At 43.9% G+C, this 27,780-nt stretch overlaps 1 protein-coding gene across 1 annotated transcript in view; it reads left to right on the top strand.

The window, feature by feature from the left end:
* Positions 1-27,780, top strand: part of Snx1 (sorting nexin 1) — a 37,079-nt gene that overhangs the window by 7,948 nt on the left and 1,351 nt on the right. The window contains exons 2-13 of the mRNA XM_021171418.2: positions 6,823-6,934; positions 11,148-11,275; positions 11,965-12,031; positions 15,504-15,547; positions 18,492-18,633; positions 19,686-19,764; positions 20,609-20,684; positions 22,543-22,656; positions 22,828-22,921; positions 23,894-24,099; positions 26,527-26,670; positions 27,632-27,712. Coding sequence (XP_021027077.1) covers positions 6,823-6,934; positions 11,148-11,275; positions 11,965-12,031; positions 15,504-15,547; positions 18,492-18,633; positions 19,686-19,764; positions 20,609-20,684; positions 22,543-22,656; positions 22,828-22,921; positions 23,894-24,099; positions 26,527-26,670; positions 27,632-27,712 — 1,287 coding nt within the window. The remainder of the gene's footprint in view (positions 1-6,822; positions 6,935-11,147; positions 11,276-11,964; positions 12,032-15,503; positions 15,548-18,491; positions 18,634-19,685; positions 19,765-20,608; positions 20,685-22,542; positions 22,657-22,827; positions 22,922-23,893; positions 24,100-26,526; positions 26,671-27,631; positions 27,713-27,780) is intronic.

Here is a 27,780-nt window from a genome sequence, read left to right as displayed (position 1 = left end):
GAGAAGCTAATCCACCCTTTAGTGTCTGATCCTCCTGTCGTCGTCGTCCTGACCCAGTGGTGATTGGTTTGAAGTGAGGAAAAGGAATTACAGCCAGAGTGGAGCTGAATGTTTGCAGCTCTGTGTTAGCTGACCACAGCAGCCTTTGTACTCTGAGATCTCCAGTAGCCCTGTTCGTGATCTTCCTTAACTAGCAAAATGGCCAACTCCAGGCTCCTCTCTCCACCCTTCCAGAAGGCCTTTTCCTTTGTTCTTCTCCTTTCTACTTCAGAAGTCCTTCTCCTTTGTGTGTGTGTTTTGGGCTCATCGTGTAGACCCATTCTCAAAACAAAATACTTGAACATATAAAATACATAGCTCACAAAGGAAACCATTTATATTAGTAACATGTACTACTTTGTATTTTGAAACAGGCTTTCACTATACAGCTCAAGGTGGCCTTGAATTAGGACAGTCCTCCTCCCTCAGCCTCTCAAATACTGAGCTGGTAAGCATGAAACACCATACGTAGCTTAGCATATTCGTTTTGATTATTTAAATAATAAAATCTAGAAATCTAGTTAATTACCATAATTTTTAAATAAAGACAAGCACAAATGATACTTCAGTATCTATAGCAATTACATCATACAAAAATACCTACTGTTAGTGGTGGCGCACACCTTTAATCCCAGCACTTGGGAGGCAGAGGCAGGTGGATTTCTGAGTTCCAGGACAGCCTGGTCTACAAAGTGAGTTCCAGGACAGCCAGGGCTACACGGAGAAACCCTGTCTCGAAAAACCAAAAAAAACAAAAAACAAAAAAACAAAAACCTACTATTGGCTTGGGGTGGGGTGGGGGTGGGGTGGGGGTGGGGTGGCTGGCTGGTGAAGTGCTTACTAATAGAGGTAAGATTCTGAATTCTATTCCTAGTACTTCAAAACAAACAACATTTAGTGTGTTTTAGTTATTGTTTCAACTACTGTTGTTGCAATTATGCCTTTCTTTATGAGCAAAGAAAATGGTACATTTTGGCCAGAGATTAGGGAAAATACAATTGTGACTTTATTCCTATCCAAGTTCATATACATTCACCCTTAGAATTCTGTGGCTCGTGAGGCCCAATTCTTGGGGGAAGAGCGGCTGCTAAAGTTGTGAGAGAAACATTTATATTAACTGTCTAGTTATTTACCCAGTTTGTAGATGCACCAAGATGCAAGCAGACACAAAGTGTTCATTTTCCCAAGCACAGGTGTCAGCCACTGTTGAACATGATTCTGGGGGAGGAGTCATCTACAGATATTTGCCCCTAACACCTTCAGAAAGGAAAGCAGCCCCACTGGCATCTTGATTTTTGCCTGGTGCTCTCTATATGGACTCTGATAGGGATAAAGAATGACAAGTTTGCACTGTTAAACTGTTGAATGTGTGATAGTTTGTTGTTACTAGCAATAATACACTGATACAACCTCATTTATTTTTCCATAGTAAAGTTGGCAAGGGGAGCAGCATTCGTGGTAAGGACGACTCCACTGGCTGTTATGTGGGTGTGGCCCTGGCATTGCCGTATTCCTGGCTGTTCTTGCCGTGTTAGAGCAGAGTGAAGGCATAGCTCCTTAGTTCCTTAAGCCTTACTCAATTACGTTCATTTTATCTTTAAAAAAATATAAGTACTCTAGCTCCATGGGCAGTGTTACCTTAGCAGTGAATTGGGTTGGGTCTATAAGTACAATGGGGGTTGGTTTTTTATGCAGTAACCTAAATCTATCATATTTATTTATGTGTGTGTGCGCACATTTATATTAACTGTCTAGTTATTTACCCAGTTTGTAGATGCACCAAGATGCAAGCAGACACAAAGTGTTCATTTTCCCAAGCACAGGTGTCAGCCACTGTTGAACATGATTCTGGGGGAGGAGTCAGGGGACAGCTGTCAGGAGTCAAACCTCTCTCTCCACCGTGTAAATTTCAGGGATTGAACTCATGTCCTCAGGCTTAGTGGTAGACACCTGCTGAGCCATCTTTCTAGCCCAGGTTGGGAGTTTTTGACACAGGCTTTTAAGGTCTCTTAAATGTAATTCATAGGTCCTATGCAGAGCAAAGAGAAGTTAAGCAACAAGAGGAAGAATCACAACTGCTAACCTCATAGGAAGTTGCCCAGAATCCCAGTAGTGGTTTTCAGTCCAGACTGGCCACATCAGCTCTGAGGTACCCACACCCACTTTCTAAGCCAAGGAAAGCATGCTCATGGCCTACGCCTGAGAGTTTGAGGCTGATACTTGTTAAGAAATACCCATTTGCTCTAAACAAAAGTGCCCTCTTCTGCAAGATCTTAGTACCTCTCTAAGATTAGCATTGGCCCATTTCTCTGCTCTTATTGTAAGAAGCAGGAGCTTCTAGACAGGCTTATCAGTGAAACCCCCTGCTAGCAGCCAAAAGGAGTAAGCAGGTATTGGATATCCTAGCTAGGAACTCTATCTGCTAACAAAAGAGAACATTGCTCTCATAGAAAAGGGGCAAAGGGAGATAGCAGGATAGATCGTTTCCTTGGCTTTACTTACTACAACTACTATTTTCATCTGTTACCCAGAAATGCTTCCTCTTTTGAAGGATTGGGTAGCTGTAACTTATTATCAAGGAGCTAGAATCTTTTTGAAACAGGATTTTTCCAAGTAGTTGAGTCTGGGCTTGAACTTGCTGTCCTCCTGCCTTAGCCCTCTGAGTGCTGGGGTTACAGCAGCAGCAGCTCTCAGCCTGTAAGTCACCACCCCTTTGGGAATCAGACAGTCCTTTCACAGGGGTTACATATCAGGTGTTTACATTACAATTCAAAACAGAAACATTACAGTTATGAAGTAACAACAGTAGAAAATAGTTTACCGTTGGGGATCACCACAATATGAGGAACTGTATTAAAGGATCGAAGTATTAGAAGGTTAGGAACCACTGGATTACAGAGATGTATTACCATGCCTGCTTACTAAAATCTTAAAAGGATGATTTATAAATATAAAGCATTAGTATTATGCTATTCAGTGTAATATGTGTCTCTCCCTTCATCCTAGAATTTTACCTATCCAAAACTAGCTTTCTTAAAACAAATTTTTTTTAAAAAAGATTTATGTATTTATTTTATATATATGAGTACACTGTAGCTGTATTGATGGTTGCTGGGAACTAAATTTAGGACTCTGCTCACTCCAGTCAACCTTTATTTATTATTATAATTAAGTGCACTGTAACTGTCTTCAGACATACCAGAAGGTGTCAGATCTCATTATGGATAGTTGCTGGGATTTGAACTCAGAACCTTTGGAAGAGCAGTCAGTGCTCCTAACCGCTAAGCCATCTCTCCAGCCCAAATCAAAGCTTTACACAAATTAAAAGTTAGCGTTTGGAGGCTGTTGAGAGAGCTCACAGATTAAGAGCAGATATTGGTCTTGCAGAGGACTTGAATTTGATTCCTGGAATCCTTGTGGGCAGTCCCAGCTCCAGGGAATCTGATGCCTCTGGCCTCCACAGAAACTATACTCACAAGCACATACCAATGAATACACACACACACACACACACAAGTAAAAATAAAAAAGATGTTAAAGTGTTTGAATTAGCTCCTAACTTTGGAAATGATATAAGGGAACTGTTGCCATGCCTTGGCAGGTTCTGTTTTGAAGACAAGCGATAGTAGACCTCTCTTACCTGGTCCCCTCCACCAGCATGCTATGGAGACCATGCAAATGTATGGCCTCCTTCTTTTCTTTCTTTCTTTCTTTTTTTTTTTTTTTTTTTTTTTGGTTTTTCGAGACAGGGTTTCTCTGTGTAGCCCTGGCTGTCCTGGAACTCACTTTGTAGACCAGGCTGGCCTCGAACTCAGAGATCCACCTGCCTCTTCCTCCCAAGTGCTGGGATTTAAGGCATGCGCCACCACGCCCGGCTGCCTCCTTCTTTTCTTAAAAGTGGTTCTGGCCCAGTTTGGTGGCATGCACATTTAACCTTAAAACTTGGGAGATGGTAGCCGGTGCTGTGAGTTTGAGGACAGCCTGGGCTACTTAGTAAGACCCAAAGGTTTGTGGTTTTTCTTTTTTCTTTTCTTTCTTTTTTTTTAAGTGACTTTGTTCAATTTGCTCATTTTTTTCGTTCTTGGTTGTAAGTTAAACTTGAGAGCATTGGTATGCCAGGAAGATGACCTGTGCAGTAGGCTCTCCTCGTGAGAGAGAGAGAGAGAGAGAGAGAGAGAGAGAGAGAGAGAGAGAGAGAGAGGGAGGGAGAGAGGGAGAGAGAGAGAGAGGGAGAGAGGAGAGAGGGGGAGACATGGAGAGAGGGAGACAGGGAGTGAGGAAGAGAGGGAGAAATTGACTAGACTGGCTGGCTGGCCAGTAAGCTCCCAGGATCCTCCTGACTCTGCCTGATCCTCACTGTCCTTAGCCTTTTAAGTGTGTGTTGAGAATTTGAAGTTGAGCCCTCAGGCCTGTGTGGTCAGCACTTTACCCACTGAACCATCTCCCCAGCCCTGAAAAAGATTGTTTATAAATGTAATATAAATGTACATATAAACATACTGACTGTTACAAGAGCTACAGACAAACCTTAGAGTAGTAGTATGGCACTGGACTTTGTTCAGTTGTCCTGAATTCAGCCATGAGTTCGAGCCCCAGGGAATCTGTGAGAGCATTTCTCTAGTCTCAAGGGTACTTGTTATTTAGCTCACTAACAGTACAGATCTTGTTTCAATCACAGTTTCCACTAAGCTTCAGTCCGGGCCAGCCATGGCTGGGCAGAGGGAGAGGGGCAGGGGGCGGCAGGGGGCAGGGGGTTTTGGTTTTGTTTTGTTTGTTTGTTTGTTTGTTTGTTTGTTTGTTTGTTTTTTGAGACAGGGTTTCCCTGTATAGCCCTGGCTGTCCTGGAACTCACTTTGTAGACCAGGCTGGCCTCGAACTCAGAAATCCGCCTGCCTCTGCCTCCCAAGTGCTGGGATTAAAGGCGTGCGCCGCCACCCGGCTAGGAATAGATTCTTTTGGATTTTTAAAAAGGAAATTGTAACAGGGCCTTTCATATTGCTTTGTTTTCCCTGTAGTCCCCTGGTTCTGGTGCCTACTGAGTTTAAGCTCCCCGAGTTTTCCCTCTGAAGAGGGCTGCTGCCAGTGGGAAAGAAGTTAAAAGAGCGTAGGTGGCTTCTGAGCTCGCCTCCAGTGAGGGAAGGAAGCAGTCCGTTGGTCAGTAGGTCCACAGGTCGGTAGGTCTGTAAGTCTGTTGTTTGGTTGTGTAGGAAGGAGGCCAGCGGTTGGAGGCAGGAAGTGCTAGTTTTGTTTTCGTTCTGTTTCTTTGTCTTTTGATAATTGTTCTTTACAATTGGGAGCAGCTACAGGAGGGGCCTTGGTATCTGACAGATTAGTATAATGCCTGACATCTACCACTGAACTTCATTAGCACAGAACAGCCCAGGAAAGGCATGATTTGCTAATACAAACCAAATGCAGCTGAAATTTTCTTTCCTTGAAAAGGGAGGCCCAATATAGTGAGGAAGCTGTGTGCATGAGAAACTCAGAGAGATCCCAAAAGATCTGTCATTTCACTTTGTTCTGGGTCCTAAAAGGCCTGTTCAAGGAACAAACACCCTCAGATTTGTTGAGGGAATGTTTTAGGAAAAGTTCCTTACATCAGGTCTTTTAACTGCCCTCGCCTTGGGGTCTGACTTCAAAGCCCTGCAGCAGCATAAACTGGCTTTCTGTAGATGCATGCGGCACAATCCTGCTTTGTTCACTCTGGTACCGGCCTGGGGAGCTGCCCTACTCTTGTTTGTGACTCTAAGCTGAGCTTTTAATAAAGGCCGAGGGCTGACTGCTTTTTCACTATGTGCCTATTAGACCAAGCGTGACTGGACTTATTCTCCAGCCTACCGTGGAGGGTGGTTAAAATTTTTGTCCATGTAAGTTGCAGATGAAAAACAACCGTACTTATATGCAGCATTAGACAGAAAGTGTTACGTCTCCCTGTGTCTATCAGATGAGTTAGGATATCTAAGTTTCAGTTAATAGTTTAGCCAACACGGCAAAGGAAGCCTGAGATTAGAGCTTGACTTCTGAACTCCAATATGATGTCACTAGAACATGCCCTGTCAGCACTTGAAGTAAAAAGGCATCAGGCTGGACATGTGGCACACACCTTGAATCCCAGCACTTGAAAGGCAGAGGCAGGTAGATGAATCCCTGAGTTCAAGGCCAGCCTGATCTGGACACACACACACACACAAACCTGTCTTGAAACACCTACTCCACCCTTAAAAAAAAAAAAAAAGGAAAGAAAGAACGGTCATCAGAACAGAAAGGCATTGGGGCAGAATTTTTTTTTAGAAATTATCTGCTGGGCATGGTGGTGCACCCCTTTAATCCCAGCACTTGGGAGGCAGAGGCAGGCGGATTTCTGAGTTCGAGGCCAGCCTGGTCTGTATACAAAGTGAGTTCCAGGACAGCCAGGGCTATACAGAGAAACCCTGTCTCAAAAAAAAAACCCAAAAAAACCAAAAACCAAAAACAAAACAAAAAAAAAAGTAAAGAAAAGAAATTATCTGTGTGTATCTGTACCTATGTTGGTTTAGGATTTCATATTCCAGCAAGATGTTGGTTATACAAATTGACCTGCGACATGTGAACTTAGCCCTGTGGTCACCAGAGCAGCAGCAGCATTCCTCATTCTAGCAATGATTTGCCGCTTGCTGAGCCAGCTAACTAGGGACCTGTCTTCTAAACACCTGTGGGAGCAAAGGGACGCCATGGTCCCTTTCTAAGTAGGTTGAGCTTGTTTTTACCATTTCCATTTTGTTCAAAGTATCTTTTTGTTTTCAGACTAAGCCCCAGTCTCCAAAGAAAACCACATCCCTTTTTCCTATCAAAAATGGTTCCAAAGAGAATGGGATCCATGAGGACCAAGACCAAGAGCCACAGGATCTCTTTGCAGGCAAGTAGAGACTCAGAATTTAGACACCTTCTATTCATCTTTATTAAGTTATGAGTTATTAAATTAAAAACCACCGTACATATGCATAAGTTAGAAAGTCTAAGCCTGGCACAATAGAGTCTGTCTGTAATACCAGCATTTGAGAGGTAAAGACAGGAAGATCAGGAGTCTAAGGTCATCACCCTTGGCTACCTAGCAAGTTCAAGGCTAGCACAGGCTAAATGAGTGAGACCTTGTCTCAAAAAACCACCAAAAACCTACAACAAAACCCCCTAAGCAAACAGACAAAAATCTAAATTTTATAATATGAGTTAAAGTACTAAGTATTAGAATTGTGGTCAGGGGAATTACAAAAATACTGTATCACAGGAACTCACAAAAGTATAAGGTTAATGGCCATTGCAGTAGCTCTAGGCTTTTATTTGAAATGTGTAGTTTTTCTGTATAACTTGGCCTAGAGCTCACAATCCTCCTGCATCAGCTTCTCAAATAGTTGGGATTGCAGGTACATCCTATCACTTTGGGTCTTATTTAATTAATCTGAGATATTATTTTATTATATATACTTCGCCAACCTGGAATTTGCTGTGTGAACTAGGCTGGTCACAGACCTGTGACGGTGTCTCTGCCTCCCAAGTGCTAGAATTTAGACATGGGCCCTCAGGCCCAATCCTTAGAACCATGAGAGAGGTTAGAACCACAGAGAGACTAGAGGAGGTTCATATATATGAATCTTACATGAATCTGAGCTTAGAAAAATTGAAAGTTTATTTAGATCTTGATATTTTAAATTTGAATATAAAGAAAAAATGTCCAGGTGGTATGAACATGAAAGGAACAAAAAAAGAGGCTTGAAGAATATAAAGATTTAAAAGATTTTCTACTTCATTTGGTCTCTGAAACCTTATCAAGCACACTATGCATTCCGGTAGTTAATGGTTTTTAGAGGGAGAGGAATGGATTAAAGGAAAATGATAAAATACAAATAATGAATTGTCTTTACTGAGCACATTGAGAAGAAGGTACACTTTCTGTGTTTGCGCCTTTGAGATTTATGTGATCTTTCCTTACACGGCGTGAAATCTTATTGCCACAGTAACCCCTGTGATTGGCTTTCTCTATGAATGCATAGATCTTACAGATTTTCTCAGCACAGCCATTGTGGTTTATGTCATCTGCTGCCAGTGCCACAGGTAGACACTTGCTGCCTCACTACTAAGAAAGGAACAGAGGATGCCAGTGGAAAGGAGTGTCTACTGTGAAACTTGAGTGTGTTCTTGGTGTTTCCAGTCAACTAATATTGAGTGGACAGTTAAAGCTTAGATTTATTTTCTACACGGTTACTGTAGCTGATTGGTCTCTAGATCTCAAAAGCTTTCAAACATATTCTTGTTAGGATCACAAAGACAAGAAGCCCATATTTTCATCCTTAGGCACACTTAAAGATTTGACATCTCATAGCAATTTCTATAGGAAATGCTCAGCTTTTCAAAGGCTTTTACTAATCCTCTAGCAAACCATAGGTATTTTAGTTCTATTTTTCATTCTGAAGATTGAGTCTAGAACCCTTGGGCATGCCTGAGTAAGCACCTGCATATTCTCCCTTTGGTTTGAGACAAGATTCTACTGTATATAGCACAGGCTGGCCTCACTGTAGTTTTGGTTTTGTTGTGGTTGTTGTTTTTGGTTTTTCTGCTTATTTGTTTTGGTTTTGGTGGGCTTGTTTGTTTGTTTGTTTGTTGAGATGGTGCCTTTGGCTCTCTTGAGATTTCTCTCTCTCTTCCTTTCTTCTTCTTTTTCTTCTTCTTCTTCTCCTTCTCCTCCTCCTCCTCCTCCTCCTCCTCCTCCTCCTCCTCCTTCTTCTTCTTCTTCTTCTCTCTCTCTCTCTCTCTCTCTCTCTCTCTCTCTCTCTCTCTCTCTCTCTCTCTCTCTCTCTCCCCCCCCCACCTTTGCCTTCATTACTCTGTGGCCCAGGATAGCTTCATAATCATGGCAGTTCTTCTGCCTCAGTTTCCCAAGTCTGAGGTTATAAGTATGAAGTATGGATTACACTATGCTCAGATGAGACAGGGTCCATTTATGTAGCCCAGGATGGTCTCAAACTCTCTATCATTCCTTTATCCAACTTTTAACTTCTTAGGAATGTTTTTTTCATGGTACAGGGGATTGATCTGAGGTCCTCACATACATTAGGCAAGTTTCCTTTGCTCTACTTTTCTCCTCCTCTCTGCCTTTCTACAATAAATGCCTTAAACCGCACCCCCCCAAATCCCCAGCTGTCTCACTTAGGAATTCTAGCGCCATGATGAAACACTCTATTGTTATGAGGAAAGGATTTATTTTGATTACACTTTGGTACCACAGTCCATCATCATCCAGGAACTGGATGCAGGAACTGATGAAGAGGACATAAAATGGTGTTGCTTTCTGGCTTGCTTCTTATGGCTTGCTCATCCCACTTTTCTTATAGAGCCCAGGATATCCCTATCTACAGTGGATTTGGCTCACATCAATCACTAATTAAGGAAATACCCTACAGGCCTGCCTTCACCTCAATCTTATGGAGGCATTTTTCAATCAGGCTCCCTCCTATTAGATGTCTGCACTTGTGTCAGGTCAACATAAAAAGTAGCCAGGACACTAGCATTATATTATTATTATTATTATTATACAATGTTTTACTAAATTGCTCAGGTAGACCTTGAATTATCAATCTCTTGCTAAGTAACTTTAGGTCTGTGCTCTGGGCCTGGCAGAAATGCTGCCAGGATTGCAAGTTCATCCCCTTACACCCAGTGTCACCCAAAGAACAGTTTTAATGAATAGTGCATGTTTCTTTACTAGCTTGATCTGTTATGTTGGACCTGCATAAAGTGAATCTCCTATACAAACTGGAGCTGGCTCCTTGTTTCAGAGACCTCACAACATAACATGTCCATTCTGTGTGTTCCTTCTGGTTTTATGCCCCCACAGCAGTGTCTTGCAGGAATGATTCACACTCAGTGGTCAGCACAGTAATGTAAAACTGTCTCTGGGTTCTGCTTGGGCCCCAGGGAAAATCTAGGAAGAACAGGAAGCAGCTTTCTCTGTGATCCCCAAGACTAAACTGAATACAGAACAGTCAGACCAGAACCCATTAGTGAGTATTTATATTTTTCTTTACTAAAAAGAAAAAACAGTGAACTGGTTATGGTTAGACCTTCTAGATTTACTGCTCCACATTCAAAGTACATTTGCATAAGAAATTTTAATATCTAAAAATGGTACAAAATGCTATTTTAGAAGTCATTTCTCTGGACACATAGAGAATGAGTTGTTCTGCTCACCTGTGTCTTCTCCTTAAAATTCAGACCCAGTATTCTCTTCAAAATCAGAAGTGTTTCCGGGTCTGCTGCTCCCTCTCCCCATTCTGGCGGCATTTACAAGTGAGATCTTACTCTGTCAGGATAGAGCTAAACTATCACTGTGTCTAGTTCCTAAACTGTCAACATAGTTGTGCTGTGATCAAGTGTACCAAACCCCACTTTCCCAAGTTTTGCTGTGCGTTTTCTGGTTGATATCTTTCCTGAGGCTTCCTCTGATGCATACTTGCCTGATCTGTCTTGCCGTGTATAAAGCAGACAACCAGAGGAGCTCTCTTGTACAAACAAGAATAAATGAGCTTCGTGTAAAGTTTTGAGTGACCACTCCTGTGATGGTTTGCATATGCTTGGTTCAGGGAGTGGCACTATTTGGAGGTGTGGCCTTTTTGGAGTAGGTGTGTCACTGTGGGCTTGGGCTTTAAGACCCTCACCCTAGCTGCCTGGAAGCCAGTCTTCTACTAGCAGCCTTCAGATGAGGGTGTAGAACTCTGAGCTCCTCCTGCACCATGCCTGCCTGGACGCGACCATGTTCCCACCTGGATGATAATGGACTGAAACTCTGAACCTGTAAGCCAGCCCCAATTAAATGTTGTCCTTATAAGAGTGGCCTTGGTCATGGTGTCTGTTCACAGCAGTAAAGCCCTAAGTAAGACAACTCTCAAGAGTAAAATAATTTGATATGTTTATTTTTGCTAGATTCCTGGTTCTCTGGCCTAGAGTAACCAAACAGTTGTGTCTGAAATGAAAGGGAGAGCTTGATCTAGCAAACCTGGGCTGGAGCAGCCCTCCCTTCAGCGCCTTCTCCTTTGACTCATGTAAAAACAAGAGTTCTAAACTATCAACTGTTTTAGATGCCACAGTGGAACTATCCCTGGACAGCACACAGAATAACCAGAAGACAATGCCAGGCAAAGCCCTTACTTCTCATCCTCCACAAGAAGCCACAAATTCTCCGAAGCCACAGCCAAGCTATGAGGAGGTGAGAGTAGATGCTGTTGGTCTTCTTGCTTTTGCATCTTTGGGACTATGTGCTGCCAGTCTGCAGTTCTATTAGGTTAGAACCTTGAAAAAACAGTTACAGCTACTGAAGGACACATATGGTTAATGCCCAACCAGAATCCTAATGAGAACTCCTTGTTAGACAGTGTCTGTTCCGAGGACAGCATAAAGGCCTTCATTGGTCACTGAAGCTATTTACTGTCTGGAGCTCCCATGTGCAGGAATGCAGCCTCTCCCTAGTCCCTGTTTAGTCCAAAGGGGGCCACGTCAACTAAAATTCTGTAATTACTTGTTATTGTGAAAATACGAGTGTCACGAAATGAACATGACATGACTGTGAACGGGTTCACGACTTACACTGTAGGCATTGGCTCACTGGTGTAAGAGAAGTGAGCTCTGAGAAGAACATCTTGACTTTATTATACTAACAAGTATTGAATTTGTGATGTCTAGCCTTGTTTTGTTTTGTTTTGTTTGATTTTTCAAGACAGGGTTTCTCTGTGTATCCCTGGCTATCCTGGAACTCACTCTGTCGCCCAGGCTGGCCTTGAACTCAGAAATCCGCCTGCCTCTGCCTCCCAAGTGCTGGGATTAAAGGCGTGCACCACCACTGCCTAGCTTGTGTCTAGCCTTCTTTATAGCATCTCTCCTGGGTTTTTCTTTTTAAAGCTGGAGGAAGAAGAACAGGAGGATCAGTTTGATTTGACAGTTGGTATCACCGATCCTGAGAAGATCGGTAAGTATCTTTGGATTCTTGTGATGTTACCATGAACCCTGACCAGCTAGTTTGGGAGTGGCTCTCAACAAAGCTGAATCAGCAAATGTGAAGTGCTTCATCAGTGTCTTTCCTGGAACTATGCTTCTGAGGTCAGAGGGAGCTCTCAAGCACTTTACTTAGATTTCTTTTTTTTTAATCTTTAGGAAGAAAGACCAGAAACGTGAAATATAACTATAATCTTTAGAAACTCAAATGGGGTTTGGAAGATTTCTGAGGGCACCTGAAGCCAAGCTTCACAACCTGATTCAATCCCCAGAGCTCACATGTTGAAGGATAGAACCCACTCTGAAAGTTGTTTTCTGACCACCACATGTGTATCATGACATGGTCGTGCCCACTTACATAGAAATGCAAAATTAATAATATAAAAAAAAGCCATAAGCAGGAGCAGGGGAGATGACTCAGCAGTTAAGAGCACCCACTGCTCTTGCAGAGGACCCAGTGCCTACAGTGGATGGCTCATAAGTTCCAGCTGCTCTGGCAGGGTGTTTATGGGCATCTTATTCAGTTCCTTTACCTAGCAGAAGAGCAAAGTGAGGACCAAGAAGAGTAGCATCTTGTTAAGGCAGCCTGTGGTCCATTGTAAAAGTAGGACCAGGGTCTTGGGTGACATATCTAGGCGTCTCTTGCCTGTGACTATTCCTTAACACCTTCATTTTAAGCTTAGCTGCCTACATCCCTAGTAGAATAATACAAATTACAAATGCTACTGATTGCTTGAGTATTTACTGTTGTGATTTTTGAATCAGGAGAGGGAGTTCTTTAAAGCTGTTAGCTACCTAGAGCTGCTGTAGCAAAGAACCACAAACTAAAAGACTTAAGACAATAGAAGTAAGCCAGGGATGGCAGGTTATACCTGTCCTTCCTGTTCTTGAATGCTGAGGCAGGAGGAGTGCCATGAGTTTGAGGCTTACCTGGCTACAGAATGAAAACCTATCTCAAAAACAAAAATCAGAGATTTTCTCACAGTTCTGAATCAGAAAGCCTGAAATCATGGTGTGGGCATGGCCATGTTCCTTTGAAATTGGGAAGGCCCTTGCCTGTCTTCTGCCTTCTAGTTGTGTCAGGTGTGCCATGGCCTGAAGACGAATCAGTACTTTGTCACCACTGTCCCATGTTGTTCTAAGTCTCCACATCATCATCCCATCCTGTCTGAGTTGCCCTATTTTTATTATTATTATTTTTATTTTGAGAACACAGTCATGTTGTACTTGATCCACCCTGTCTTAGTCAGGGTTTCTATTCCTGCACAAACATCATGACCAAGAAGCAAGTTGGGGAGGAAAGGGTTCATTCAGCTTACACTTCCATACTGCTGTTCATCACCAAGGAAGTCAGGACTGAAACTCAAGCAGGTCAGGAAGCAGGAGCTGATGCAGAGGCCATGGACAGATGTTACTTACTGGCTTGCCTCCCCTGGCATGCTCATCTTGCTTTCTTATAGAACCCAAGACTAACAGCCCAGGGATGGCACCACCCACAATGGGCTGGGCCCTCCCATCCTTGATCACTAATTGAGAAAATGCCTTACAGCTGGATCTCATGGAGGCATTTCCTCAAGGGAGGCTCCTTTCTCTGAGATAACTCCAGCTTGTGTCAAGTTGACACACAAAACCAGCTAGTACACACCCTAATATCTTTATTTTATCTGTGAAGACAATGTTTTTAAGTAAAGCCATGTTATCTAGAGGGGCATAACTGACCCTACTTACAGAGTAATTTAAACAGCTCACAAATCAGATTTGAACAGAAATTACTCTAAATGCTAAGCTTCCGTCCCCTTGTTCTATATTCTTAGTCACGTTGATACCAAGAAGCCAGCTAATTAAAACATTTTTTCTAATCAGGACCCGATCTTTATAACAGCATGTTCTGTTTGTGTGGGCTGTTTAGTCAACATTCGTGTCTCATTCCAGCATACATCTAAATAAATTAGAACTGCACATTTACCAGGGTATTCTTTTTAGAATCTTGGCAATTTGCATATGCCATCGCCAACTTGGAAGTTATTTAGGAAATCTGTGCATTTTCAGATTGTTTTGTGGCTAGGCAGCTTTCAGGGCTTCTGTACCTCTCTTTGCACACACTGCCTTAGCTGGAACAGTGTCTGGAGATGCTGCAGAGTATCGAAGGCCCTGCTTGGCTCTTGTGCTCAGTGGATTTGGACACTTAGGTTTGTCTTCCTGTGGCTACTAAATTATGTAACCAACCATGACTATTCTATGGTGGGAGAAATTTCCATCATATTAAAAAAAAATTGGTTTTAATGCATGATTTTAATGCATGGTAAACAAATTCTTAGTATTGGTGAGTATTCTTAGTAAATGTTTGAGAGTATTATAAAGGTGGTAGTCAATAAAAGGTAATTTTTTAGACTAGCTTGTAGTTCCTGTTTTGCAACACACTTTTTGGTAGGTGTTGGTGAGATGGGTATACCTCCTATTTCTGTATAATTTCTAGCCTTTTTGTGTGTTTGCACTTACCAATAAAAGCAAGCATTTCCACCCATCACAGTGAAGTGATATTGCAAAGTATGACCTGCTGATCCACTTCTGCCCTTCTCCCTGGTCCCTCATCCCAGAATCAGATCAGAAGCAAAGACAATTGAGAATTGTTGACCTGAGCTTTCCTGTTTCATGAGAGGAGGAATCAGGGAAACGGGTGGGGGAACCAACACTAAACCCCATGGTCCAGCACTAGGGCTTTGTCTGGGTTCCAGTATATGTCTTTTCAAGGCTCAGGGAGTCAATAGGTCCTTTATCTCCCTAAGTGGTCTAGGTCAGGACACTACCCCAGAGAAAAACAGTTGCTTGAATCCCAGATTATTTAACAGTCAATGGCTTTTTCATAAAAATTATTCCTCCAGGAAAGGGCGATTTTGTGACATCAGGCAGCGCAAGTGTCTTCCTGCAGGCACTCTGCTCTGTGTGAGCATGCGGGATCAGAGAGGTCAGTGTCTGCAGCACCAGTGCTGGGGCCTCTGAAAGAGCAGACCAAGCTGGAGCTAGCCTCGGGGAGAACGACTTGTTTCCTTTTACATCAGTCGCTTCCTTCTCCTGCTTTACACAGCAAGAGAATTGTTTAGTTTTGGACAGATGTGTGTAACCAGCCCAAATATTGGCGTGGTAACAAGTGATGAATTGTCAGTATCCAGTGCTGCTCTGTGAGGGAATAAATGGAGCCTGGCTTTGGAACAGGGGACTGACTCTCTTGTCTAACTCAAACTGGGGCCCAGCCAGCATCCGTAGGGGCATGTGTGCCACACTACCCCGAGGCCCAGGAAAAAGTGGGTCTTAGGATTACATGTAGAGCCGGGACGCAGCAGCCTCTAATGAAGCTTCTGTCGTAGGTCTCGAGGCAATGTTAGTGGGTTAGCTTCCCTCTCTGTCGTTGGAAGAACAATGCCCTCTTGTTTCTCATTCTCCCACAGGGGATGGCATGAATGCCTACGTAGCCTACAAAGTCACCACACAGGTGAGTCCCAGGAGCACTGCCTACGCCCTCCTCGGGTGTCCTGACTGCTCGTACCAAGGCTTGCATCAAGACTATTTCTACGTTTCTTTTTGTTTCTTTTCTAGTAACCTCTCCTATTTATCAAGCTATAGCAAGTCTACATTCCCTTGTCAGTCTTTTCTTATTTTATTTTATGTGTATGAATATTTTGCCTGCGTGTTTACCCTGTGCACCGTGTGCATGCCTAGTGACCAGAGAGGCAGAAGAGGGTGCCAAAACCACTTGGAACCAGAGTATGTATCAGATGACTGTAACCTGCCGTTCGGGTGCTAGGAATTGAACCTAGATCCCTTGGAAAAGCAGCCGGTGCTTTTAACATCTGAGCCATCTCTCTGGCCCCCCTGCCTTTGTAGTCTTAACTAGGTACACCAGCCTAGGCCTCCCAATATTCTTCCAGAAAGTTGGTACTTGAGTGTGTAAGTGTGCAAGGTTTAAGATGTGCATCGTATCTGAGTTTTACCCTATCCCTCTTAAAAGTACATGACTGGAGCTAGTTTAGTGGATTGCCTCAAATGAAGAGTAATTATCAGTTTACAGCTTTTCAGTTCTTGGACCAGACAAGGTGGCCTTCATCTGTAAACCCAGCCCTACAGAGGCAGAAGCAGGAGGATTAGGAGTTGGAGAAAAAACAGCCTGGTGTACTTAGTTGAGACCCTTTTTCAAAGAAGCAAAAACTATGTATATGCACCCTCAGAACAGAGAGATTTGAGGTTGGTTGGTGTTGGAGACAGGATCTCCCTGTTTAGCCCATGCTGGTCTCAAACTTATGATATGTTCACCTGAGCCTCTTTAGCACTGGAATTACAAGTGTGCACCACCGCCCCTGACACAAAGCCAGACTGTCTGCCTCAGTCTCCCAAGTACAGGAATCACGGGCATTTGCCACTGTACCTGGCTTTTTTTCTATACTTTCTATAACTTTTATTCCTTGAATCTGGCCCGTTTTTATTAGATACTATATTGTCACTCTAGTAAAAGAGAGCCCTGGGCCTACTACCATTGGGTACTACCATGAGCACCATTGGTTGCATCAGCTCTGCCTTCCTGGTTGTCATAGGCACGGCTTCATCCCTCACAGGCACTTGCTCCCTGAGTAATCTCATTTCCTTTATAAACAGTCTTTGCGTGTGTATCTTTAAGAAATGTGATGTTTTGTGTTGTTTCATAAAAATAATCTGCTGAAAATATTGGTTCCTTTATTTCGCATGGTTCCCCAGACCTCTCCTTGTTGGGAATAACAATGGTTAGTCTGCTACATGAACATGCCATAGTGTACAATCTGTCTTCCCTAGGCCTTTCCAGTTTTCATAACTGAACTCTGTGCATATCTTCTCTAATGTCTGTGGTGCCCCATGGACATGTTTCTCTAGATATATAAGTAACTAGGAAGTATTAAATGCAAGGAAATATAAACTATTTTTAATGTCTTTGTACCAATTTATACAAAAATTTGTCCAGAAGTTTTCATGAATTTGTTTCCTTGCCAGTACCTGGCAGAGCAAACCTCTGTAATTTTTGCCAATCTGGCAAATATAAATATGAATATAAAGTTATGTCTCCTAGTATATTCCCTAGCTTTCCTGCTTTTTTAAATTAAAAGATGCATGCATGTACAATATATGTGTAATACACACACACACACATAATTATATGTTTATATGTATGTTGGGTATGTTGGATCTCCTGGGACTGTAGTTACAGATGCCTGTAACCTACCATGTGGAACCTGGGAATTGAACCCAGGTCCTGAAGAGCAGCCAGTGCTCTTTACCACTGAGCCATCACCCAAGCGTTTCTTTTTCTTTTTTCTTTTCTTTTTTTTTTTTTTTACTAGAAGACTTCTTTGTGTTTCTTTCAACTACTCCTTGGCCCTCCTGTGAGGTCTAAAACCCATAGCACTTTAGAGGTTATTGTCTACAGACATGTCATCTGATTTCCTCATCATCTTAGAAGCATTCTTCAGTGTGTCTTGTTTTGTTTGTCTGTTTTGATTCTAGTTGCTAAAGTAAGTCAATTAACAACAAATTGCTTACAGATAACCATAAAATTGTATCTTTTAACTAGAATTCAATATTAGTTTAATTAGAGTAAGTGTTCTTAACCTAGGAATGAAACTATATTTGAATTTTATTGGTTGCCTTTATAACCTCATATACACTTGAGTGTGCAAGTGTGTGTGTGTGTATTCATGTATCCATGTGGAAGTACAACAGGATATTGGGTGTCTTAACTCTATAGCTCTCTGTCTTACTGACTTAGACAGGGGCTCTCATTGGACCTGAAGCTTACCTTTTTGGCAACACTAGTTGGTTAGAAGGCACTGGGCATCTACCTGTCTGTCTCCACCTCCCCTCCCAGTGCTGAGGTACAGGCGTGCACAGCCTTGCACAGCTTTTTTGTTTGTTTGTTTTATTTTGGTTTGATTTGGTTTAATTTTGGTTTTTTTGTTTTGTTTTGTTATTTCGAGACAGGGTCTCTCTGTGGCCCTGGCTGTCCTAGAATTTGGCTCTGTAGACCAGGCTGGCCTCGAACTCAGAGATCTGACTGTCTCTTCTTCCCAAGTGCTGGGATTTATGGTATATATCACCACCAACCCAACCCAGCTTTTTCTGTGGATACTGAAGTTTCAGAGTGGCCCTTAGGCTTACAGAGCAAGTCTTCTTACCCACTGAGCCATCCCCCCCAAGTCACATAATCCTTTTTTTTTTTTTTTAATGCATGGAAAATTATTACTCTGAGTAGGGTTTCTTAGATTCCCAGGCTGAAAAAAAGAAAAGCCTCTGTTTTGGACAAAGTTTTTTACCAGGTGTCTAAAGGGTGAGGTAATCTGTTTCCTTTGATGTCAGCAGGATAGATACTCATCCTGGATTTGGAATTAAATTGCCTTGTGTTTTCCACCCCCAAGACGAGCTTACCGATGTTCGGAAGTAGGCAGTTTGCGGTGAAAAGAAGATTCAGTGACTTTCTGGGTCTTTATGAGAAGCTTTCAGAGAAGCACTCCCAGAACGGCTTCATTGTGCCTCCTCCACCCGAGAAGAGCCTGATAGGTAAGCCTGTGGTCTCTAATGATACTCGGGGCACCAGAGAAGTGGCCAGGCTATTTTTACATTTTCTCTTTCTGCCTCAGACTCGTGAGTGCTAGAATTACAGGCATGCACTACAACCTGGAAAAGATAAAGTTGTGTGTGTGTGTGTGTGTGTGTGTGTGTGTGTGTGTGTGTGTATGTGAGGGTGGTGGGGGTGGTATTTAAATACAGTGCCTCATGCATATTAGGTAGAAACTACCACTGAGCTATACCCTCAATCTCAGGACTCTTAATGATTGCTCTTCCTTCCAGATTGAAATTGCTTTGGGAATGAGGGGAGGAACGTTCTTACTGCCATTAATTGATTGTTAGTCTGTACTCAGAATCTCAGAGCATTTTTTCTATTATGATTTTATTAAACTTTATATATATGTATACTTGCTTATATGTGTGTGTACCATGTGTGTGAAGGGGGCCTGAGGAGGACAGAGAGGCTGCCAGATTCCTTAGAGCTAAGAGTTGTGAACCCCATGTGGGTGCTAGAAACACGACCTTTATGCTCTGAAAGAGCCACAGAGCAAGCACTCAGTACACCTCTTGTTTTTGAAATAGGATCTCACTACGTGAACAAGCTGACCTTGAATTCACAGAAATCTCCTTCTTGTGCCACCACATCCAGTGTGCTTTTAGTGTATGCATTCTAAATCCCATGGTTTACAGCTCCCAGCATATGCACTCATTAGGACTTGGTCCAAGGACCTGAGTCCACCCCTGCTCACGTCTTTGGATGATGCTATGTAGAGCTGTCCTTACTTCAGATGGCTCTTTATAAAACTTAGATGCTACCTACAATGCCAACACTTGGCCAGTTAGAGCCAGAAGATCAGAAACTCAAGAGGAATTTGAAAAATATATCTCCAAAAACCAAAAGCAAAATGGGAAAGATAATCACTTATATCTAAATGAGAAAATGTATTGCACTACATAATAAAAACTTATATTTAAAAAAAATAAAACTTAGATGCACTGTTTTTACTATTTCTGCTTATTTTGTTTCTTAACTTCTACTCTAGGAATGACAAAGGTGAAGGTTGGGAAGGAAGATTCTTCTTCCGCAGAATTTCTTGAGAAACGGAGGGCTGCTTTGGAAAGGTAGGTGCCCGACAGCTGCCCTTGGCCACCTTAGACAGGGAGAAGCTGCTGTGCTTCTCTGCTGGAGAGGAGCTGAGATGAACTAGAGCCACCCCTGCCTTTTTATCACTCCCTTCCCACTCGGTCATAAGCCCTCTTTCTCCCTTCATCCCCACTGAACGTCATATTTCCTTCTTGCATAATGTAGTGAATGGTTCTGGGGTCTCTCTCTGATGAGTCAGTTAGTTGTCTTTTGGAAATGTGAAGAGGGCTGGAGAGATGGCTCAGTGGTTAAGAGCATCGACTGCTCTTCCGAAGGTCCTGAGTTCAAATCCCAGCAACCACATGGTGGCTCACAATCATCCGTAATGAGATCTGAGGCCCTCTTCTGGTGCATCTGAAGACAGCTACAGTGTACTTAAGTATAAGAAAGAAAGATAGAAAGAAAGAAAGAAAGAAAGAAAGAAAGAAAGAAAGAAAGAAAGAAAGAAAGAAAGAAAGAAAGAAAGAAATTTTTAAAAAAGAAAGAAATATGAAGAACATGAAATTTTAAATACTTTCAAAGATTTGCTTAAGTGCCTTATTTGAGGCCATTTTACATAATAAAGATACGAGTCCCTGCTAGCACTGGGCAACACCCCAAACCTTCAGAGTTCTTCTACCCAGAGCTGGGCGGTAACGGTGCACCCCTTTAATCTCAGCACTTGGGAGGCAGACTCTGGTGGATCTCTGGGTTCAAGGCCAGCCTGATCTACAGAGTGAGTTCCAAGACAGATGGGGCTACACAGAGACATCCTATCTTGAAACAAACCAAACTAAACCAGGGAAACCGAGTCCTAACCAGTTGATGATTTTTACCCTTTAGGTACCTTCAAAGAATTGTGAATCATCCTACCATGTTACAGGACCCAGATGTCAGGGAGTTTCTGGAAAAAGAAGAGGTTGGTATTTCACATAGCTCAACTTCCTCATCTATCACTACCCTGAGTGGCATGGAACTGGTGCATTTGACAAATTCTCAAATGCTGTAGCCAGTGAGTTTGCATGTCCCCCAAGACAGGATTTCCACTGCTCCAAGTGAAAGCAGCTCTATGGGTGGTCAAATGGTGACTTGCTGTTGTCTTGTGGAGCAGAATGCTCTGTTTGACAGGGTCTCGGCATGCCTTTCATAAGTTACTAACTGGTTCAAACTGAATGTGTATTTTGTGCTAGAAATCTGAGGAGCATTAGTTAAAAAACAGCTACCCCAGACCACAGACCCACCATATAGCAAAAGGGTTGATTGGAGTAGACTTTTTTTTTTTTAAATAGTCGATGCATAGGCTATTCGTGATTGTGAAAAATTGGAGACACCCCAATTGCTACTAACTGACTGAAGAACTAAATAAAATATGTCCACACAACAAGCACCTTATGTTGACCATTCACACAGAGTGTAAAGAAAGAAGGGTATAAGAAAAGAAGCATCAAATAGCAAGTATTCCCTAAAGCGGAAGGCTCGTGACTGCAGAAAATAGTACCTTAGAAAACACGAATGAAGTCAGTCATGTGGCAAGACTGCTGTTATGTTTTTGTTACTGTAATGAAAATGGATTATTGTAATGAGATTTTTTTTTCCTCCAAAATGATTTTTTTTTTTAACTGAAAATGGTCTGTCAAAGCCTTGAGTCCTTTCATTCTTTCTGGATAGTTCTAATCTATCCTTCCTTACTCTGTAACCCTAGAGTGGGGTTTGTTTTTGGAAATACTTTGGACTGGGTAATCCTTTGGGTGGAGGTTATGCTGTGCTGAAAGATGTTTGGCTCTGCCCACTAGATGCTAGCAGCTCTCCCTCCCTAGATGGGACAACTCATATCATCTTCAGATATTGTCACATGTCCCTTTGGAGCAAAATGGTCTCAACTTGAGAAGGACTACATGACATTCTGAATACCTAAGACCCTTAAGATAGCTTCTGTGCTTAAGACTTCCAGTCACTGGAGAGACTCTCAAAGCTGTGAGTCCCCTTCTGTGCAGGGACCCTTGACCTTTTTTTTTTTTTTTTTTTTTTTTTGGTTTTTTTGAGACAGAGTTTCTCTATGTAGCCCTGGCTGTCCTGGAACTCACTCTGTAGACCAGGCTCGAACTCAGAAATCCACCTGCCTCTGCCTCCCAAATGCTGGGATTAAAGGCGTGAGCCACCACTGCCCAGCGACCCTTGACCGTTTTATTTTTATTTATTTATTTATTTTTGAGATTTGGCCTTTTACCTAGCCTTCTAGCCTTGGCTGTGCTGGGATTAAAGATGTGTGCCACCACACCCTGCAGGAGCCTTTAACTTTAACAAAGGAATGCAGTCCCCTGCAGGGGAAGGAAGGTCCTTGCTCTGAATTCCTGATGACCTACCTGAGCTAGATGAAAAGTCACTTTGTAAAGGCAGAGTTGGCCTCTGACCTCTCTATGTGTGCCCATGCATATACACAAAATAATTTTAATGTCAAAAAAAAAAATTAAAGAATTGCTTGGAACTTAAGTAGGTCACACCTGGGTAGGCATACAGCCTTGACTTGGGGCTGCCTGGCCACAGAGCTTCCTTTTGTGAACAGTATCAAAGCTGAGAGTGTGATTGGTTCTTACTGCACCCCATGGTGCTTTGGGTTTGCTTCTCATTTCCTAGTCTTAGATTCCTGTAAGTGCCTTCGAATGCAGCAGTCTAGAGTCAAGTGACTTGTTGACAAGTTTTGGGCATGCCATGGTGGATACTAATTCTTGTGAACCTAAAAGGCAGCAGATAACATGTATCCTGCCTTGATCTTGTAGCTGCCTCGAGCTGTGGGCACGCAGGCTTTGAGTGGCGCTGGTCTCCTTAAGATGTTCAACAAAGCTACAGATGCAGTCAGCAAAATGACCATCAAGATGAATGAATCAGACATTGTGAGTAGCCCTGAAAAGTCCTGAAATTTCTGAGATTACTTTCTTTTCAAAAAACAAACAAACAAACAAACAAACAAACAAAAAACAGGCCTTGGTAAAAGCTGCTAAAGAAAGGCAGCTCCCTGCACTTTGTTGAACTTCTCAAGCCAGCTCTGGGCTGTGTGTTTCCAGTGGTTTGAGGAGAAACTCCAGGAGGTAGAGTGTGAGGAGCAGCGCCTACGGAAGTTGCATGCTGTGGTGGAGACTCTAGTCAACCATAGGAAAGGTAAGCAGCCGCTCAAACACACACCTGCACTGGAGGAAACCCATGTCCTCAGTGGGCTGGAGATTCCAGGCTTGCTGTTCTCAGCCATCCAAGTGGAAATTGTCAGCCCACCTGTTGCATGATGTTCTGATAAGCAAGATACGCCATGCTCTCCTGTCGAGAAACATGACTTCAACCACTATGGGCGGTGGGTGGCGGGAGCCTGCCTGGGTACACACTGCTTCTCTTGATGGGAGGTGGAGGCTTACATCCACGTTGATGCTTTTGTTACATGGTCATACTAGCAAGGTATGGATGCAGAGAAGCCTTCTGTCTTCTTTCTTCCCCCTCCTTTATAGTGAGCTTTGCTTAATTGGGAACTTGTGGAATTTTCCAAATGTGAATGCTTTCCTTCTGTGTCTTAAACATACTGCTAGCAAGAAATCTAAAAGACCATTAGCATGATGAAGCCAGTGTAAGAGCTGGCAAGCTCTGACATGGCTGAAAGGACAGATTTGGCCTTGGACCCTGTTGCTATGAGAAGATGCTGCAGAGACAATGTGTGGCCTGCAGAGCCCAAGGTACTGACTGGCCCCAGACAGAAAGTTTGCTCTGCTGTAGAAAGTGGGAGACTGTGTGTCTGTGTGTGTGTGACTTATAGGTGACAGTTCATGAGCTCCAGCATAAATACCAGAGTCACTCTTTTACTTAGCCTGGTGACATGAGCAAGCAGCTGACTCGGAGAATGCTGGGGCTTCTTCCTTGAGGCAGCCAGACTTAGTCATATGTAGTCAGCAAGAGCTTCTCCCTTCCAACCCTGTGACCAACTGAGGCCGTTTCTTACCCTTCATTCTGAGTTTGGAGACTGGCTTGCAAAGCTCTTAGTTGTCAGGTATGTGGGGGCCAGAGTCCACAGGCTGTGCTATGCAGGCTCAAGCGCCTTTCCCCTTTCCTGAGAGATCAGAAGCCTCTGCTGTCTTTGCCTCCTTCTAGAACTAGCGCTGAACACAGCCCTGTTTGCCAAGAGTCTGGCCATGCTTGGGAGCTCCGAGGACAACACAGCACTTTCTCGAGCACTCTCCCAACTGGCTGAGGTGGAAGAAAAGATTGAGCAGCTCCACCAGGAACAGGCCAACAACGACTTCTTCCTCCTTGCTGAACTCCTGAGTGACTATATTCGCCTCCTGGCCATTGTCCGAGTAAGCCTCACTTCCTCCCCCAGCTGTCTTCTGCTCTTCACTGCCCAAGAAAAGGACCCTGTAGACCCAGCAACCCACTTACACTAGCCAGTTAACTCTAGTTATTCTGAGGCTCACAGCAGCCCACTCTTGGATTTCCAAGTTGGCTCATTATTGTTGAGGACAGACAGTATTCTCTGTGCACCTTTCTCCAAGCAAGGCTTATTACAGACTGCTGCTTGGCCCCTGGAGCAGTGACTCTGCAGTCCTTTGGTCTTTGCCCTGATAAGAGCTCTTGCTGGCTTCCACTTGTCTTTCCAGTGTGAGTAGTCAGGTAATGACACAGAACTGGCTTGGTGTTGCATGGAGGAGTGTGCTGAGAGAGCTTTCACCAGGGCCCTCCCTCCTTGTGCTGTGCTAACCACACTGGTAGCAGCACTGCACGCTGCCCCTCAGGTCACATACCTCGGGTCTCCTGGTGACCAGGGTGGTCTGTTTCCGAGCTCTCTTACCAGTTAAGGAAGCTTTACTGGGCAGTATTATTAGCTCTTGCATGGCCTCCTTGATAAAGGGAGAAACCAAGAGGAACCTGGCACTTGCACTGTAAGGACCTGATTCTGCACGGTATCAGGATGCATGAGCCTCCCCCTACTCCTCATCCCCAGCGCATCTCCCACTGTGGAGCTTCTGTGCTGTGTGGAGAGCTGAGCTGCCCCCTGGGTTCTCACTTCCGTGCAGTCACAGCTGTTAAATGTAGCCTGAGAGCTGTTCCTTGTCCTGCTGATTCCAGAGAGATAAGAAATCAAGCCTGATAAGGAGGGTTCTTAGAACCAGTTAGACTTCTAGGTTAGAAAGCCATGGAGAAGGGCTCTGTCTGGGAAAAGCTTTCTGTGAAGAGCATTGTTTTGGGAGGCAGGGGTTCCCTAGAGAGCACAGCTTTTGGAAATGATTGTAGACAGGGTGAGCCTTTGTGAACAGGGCTAAGCCTTGTTCTCCATGGGCTAGAGAAACCTGAGAGCAGAGAGCTGTGAGCAGGTCTCTTCTCAGAGAACCCGTGTGGGCCTCCTAGTGTCATGAATGAGCAGTGGGAATGAAGAAATGAGCAAAGGTTTCTTTTGTGTCCTTCCCTGAAGCCCTGTTAACCCAGTGGGATAGGTGTAAGCCTTTTTAGATAAGGAGTCAATCCTGTTCCTGAACTTTTGACATTAAGGTACTAAGTAAGGAATGGAAACACATGTCTGTAATCCCAGCAGCTGGGAGGCTACAGCAAGAGGATCATGGGAAAATCTAGGCCAGCATATGCTACATAGAGAGTTCATTGGATACGTAGTGAAGCCTGTCTTAAGGAACAGAAGCAACAGCAGCAGAGTAGCAGCAGGGCTGGAGGAAGCGACCTCAGTGGCCCTGCACTCTGCCTTCACTAGGAGCTGTGCTGTGGCCTGGGCTGTGCTGAGGAAGCCTAGCACACATCCAGGGAACCTTTGCAGGGAGTGGGGAGCAAATAAACAGGGCCACGAGGCTTCCCCCCACCTTGCTGTGGACTGCCTTTGAAGTCTGTAGAGTGCAGGTGGCCTGGCCAGCAATTGTCCTCTAACAGCGCTGCTTCTGTTCCAAGACTAGAAACAGGAAGCCAGTAATGACCTTTGGAGAGCCTAGAGCAGGTGAGTGAGTGTGTGGGTGAGGTGAAGGCAGTAAGTAGGTTGTGGCCATTTTAAGTGTTTATGTAAAGTCTCCTTAAGCTGTCAGCATGGTGACTTATGCCAGTAATGCCAGCACTTGAGAGACTGGGGCAAGAGGTTCAGGAGTTCACAGTCATCCTCAGCTCTACCATGAGATCAGGCCTGCCTGGCCTACCTGAGACCTTGTCCCAAAAGGAAAAAAAAATTCTGTTACCAGGCCTGTTGTTTGCATCAGTTTAAAAGGCTGCATCCTTGCTGTAGACTTAGAGCTGCAGAGTTGAGCAAGGTCAATTAAGTTTTGGTGCCTGCTTGTTTTCCTAGTACTCTGCATATGTGTAAGCGGCTACTGTAATTGCTAATACGTTGACGGCTTTCCCTGAGAGTGGGACCATGTGCTCCACTCCCACGGTATTCATAGCTCCTCACATGTGGCAGACCCAGGGAAGCGTAGACTCTTGGTCTGACTTGGTTGAGGTAGGCAGTTTGGAAACCTTATTAGTGTCAGGTTTTAGCATCAGGCCACCCTCTGTGCTCCAGTCACCCAGCCCCAGCCTGGAGTCGCATGGCACTGGCCCACTGGAAGCTTGAAGAGGGCCTGACCCAAGCTTGTGCTTTTAGACGTTAAATGCCTCAGCTAACAGTGGCTGCAGAGGGTGCCCTTGCTCAGTGCTTCCCTGGCACAGCTGCTGGGGGATCCTTATTCTAAGGCAGAGCCAGCCAGGACTGCTGAAGAGCTGGCTGTGCTCCTCCCAACTGCCCTCCCCCATAGGCTGCCTTCGACCAGCGCATGAAGACATGGCAGCGCTGGCAGGATGCTCAAGCCACGCTGCAGAAGAAGCGGGAGTCTGAGGCTCGGCTGCTGTGGGCCAACAAGCCTGACAAACTGCAGCAGGCTAAGGATGAGATCACAGAGGTGAGTTTCCCACCAAAGCTAGCCCAGTGACCAGATGCTTAGGAGCCCAGAATAGGCAAGAGAGCTAATTAAAGGGCCAGGGCTACTGGGTAGGCCTGTGGGGATGACTTCAGGGCAGCCTTGAGGCTGGCTCTCCTCCAGTCTTTTATTTTTAAATGATTTTATTTTCATGTTTATGGGTGTTTTGCCTGCATGTCTGTCTGTGCACCATGGGACCTGAGAAGGCCAGAAGAGGGTATTGAATACCTAGGAACTTGTGAGCCACTGTGTGGGGGCTGGGATTTGAACCTGGATCCCCAGAAAGAGTAGCCAGTGCTCTTAATCCCTGGGGTAATTTTAGCTCTTTGAGCTGGAGAGATGACTCAGTGGTAAAGAGACTGCTCTTCCAGAGGTCCTGAGTTTAACTCCCAGCAATCATATGGTGGCTCATAACCATCTGTAATGGGATCTGATGCCCTCTTCTGGTATGTCTGAAGACAGCAACAGTGTACTCATATACATAAAATAAGTAAAGGTTTTAAAAAAATGTTAAGACTCTAACTCCTTCCATGAATCTTCGAGAGGCTACCTAAGTGATTCAGACATGCCTGTCTAGGAAAGACATAAATTAAGGGCTTTTTGTGCTTTGTGCTGTATCTTTGAGTTCCTGAATCAGAGTCTGCTATGGTGCTAGAGTTTTCTCAAAGGCTAGGCTTGGCCAGAGACACATGGCCATCTTTTCCCGTTGCCTGCTGGGCTATGGTATGCAATGCCATACCATACTCTTAGGTATCTTATCCTTCCCAAAGGGGCAGAAAGATGTTAGATTCCAGTGAGGTCTCACCATGATATTAAATGACACTGCGCACCTCACACGCCCTTTGGATTTGTGGTACTGAACTCAAACCCAGACTCTGACACACTCGAGTATTGTGCTGCTGAACTCCATCCAGACCTAAGTGAGCCTTTTTCCTCTTCCTAGTGGGAATCTCGGGTGACTCAGTATGAAAGGGACTTTGAAAGGATTTCCACAGTTGTCCGCAAGGAAGTGACACGATTTGAGGTGAGCTAGAGCCCATGTGTTCTGTGTGCACCTTTGTATCTGCTCTCTGCTGGTTTCTGAGGCATGGT

Source organism: Mus caroli, unplaced genomic scaffold, assembly GCF_978045245.1.
Source record: "Mus caroli unplaced genomic scaffold, Mus_caroli_1 scaffold_11, whole genome shotgun sequence".
In the NCBI taxonomy this organism is placed as follows: domain Eukaryota; kingdom Metazoa; phylum Chordata; class Mammalia; order Rodentia; family Muridae; genus Mus; species Mus caroli.
This window is presented reverse-complemented; position numbering and strand designations above follow the sequence as displayed.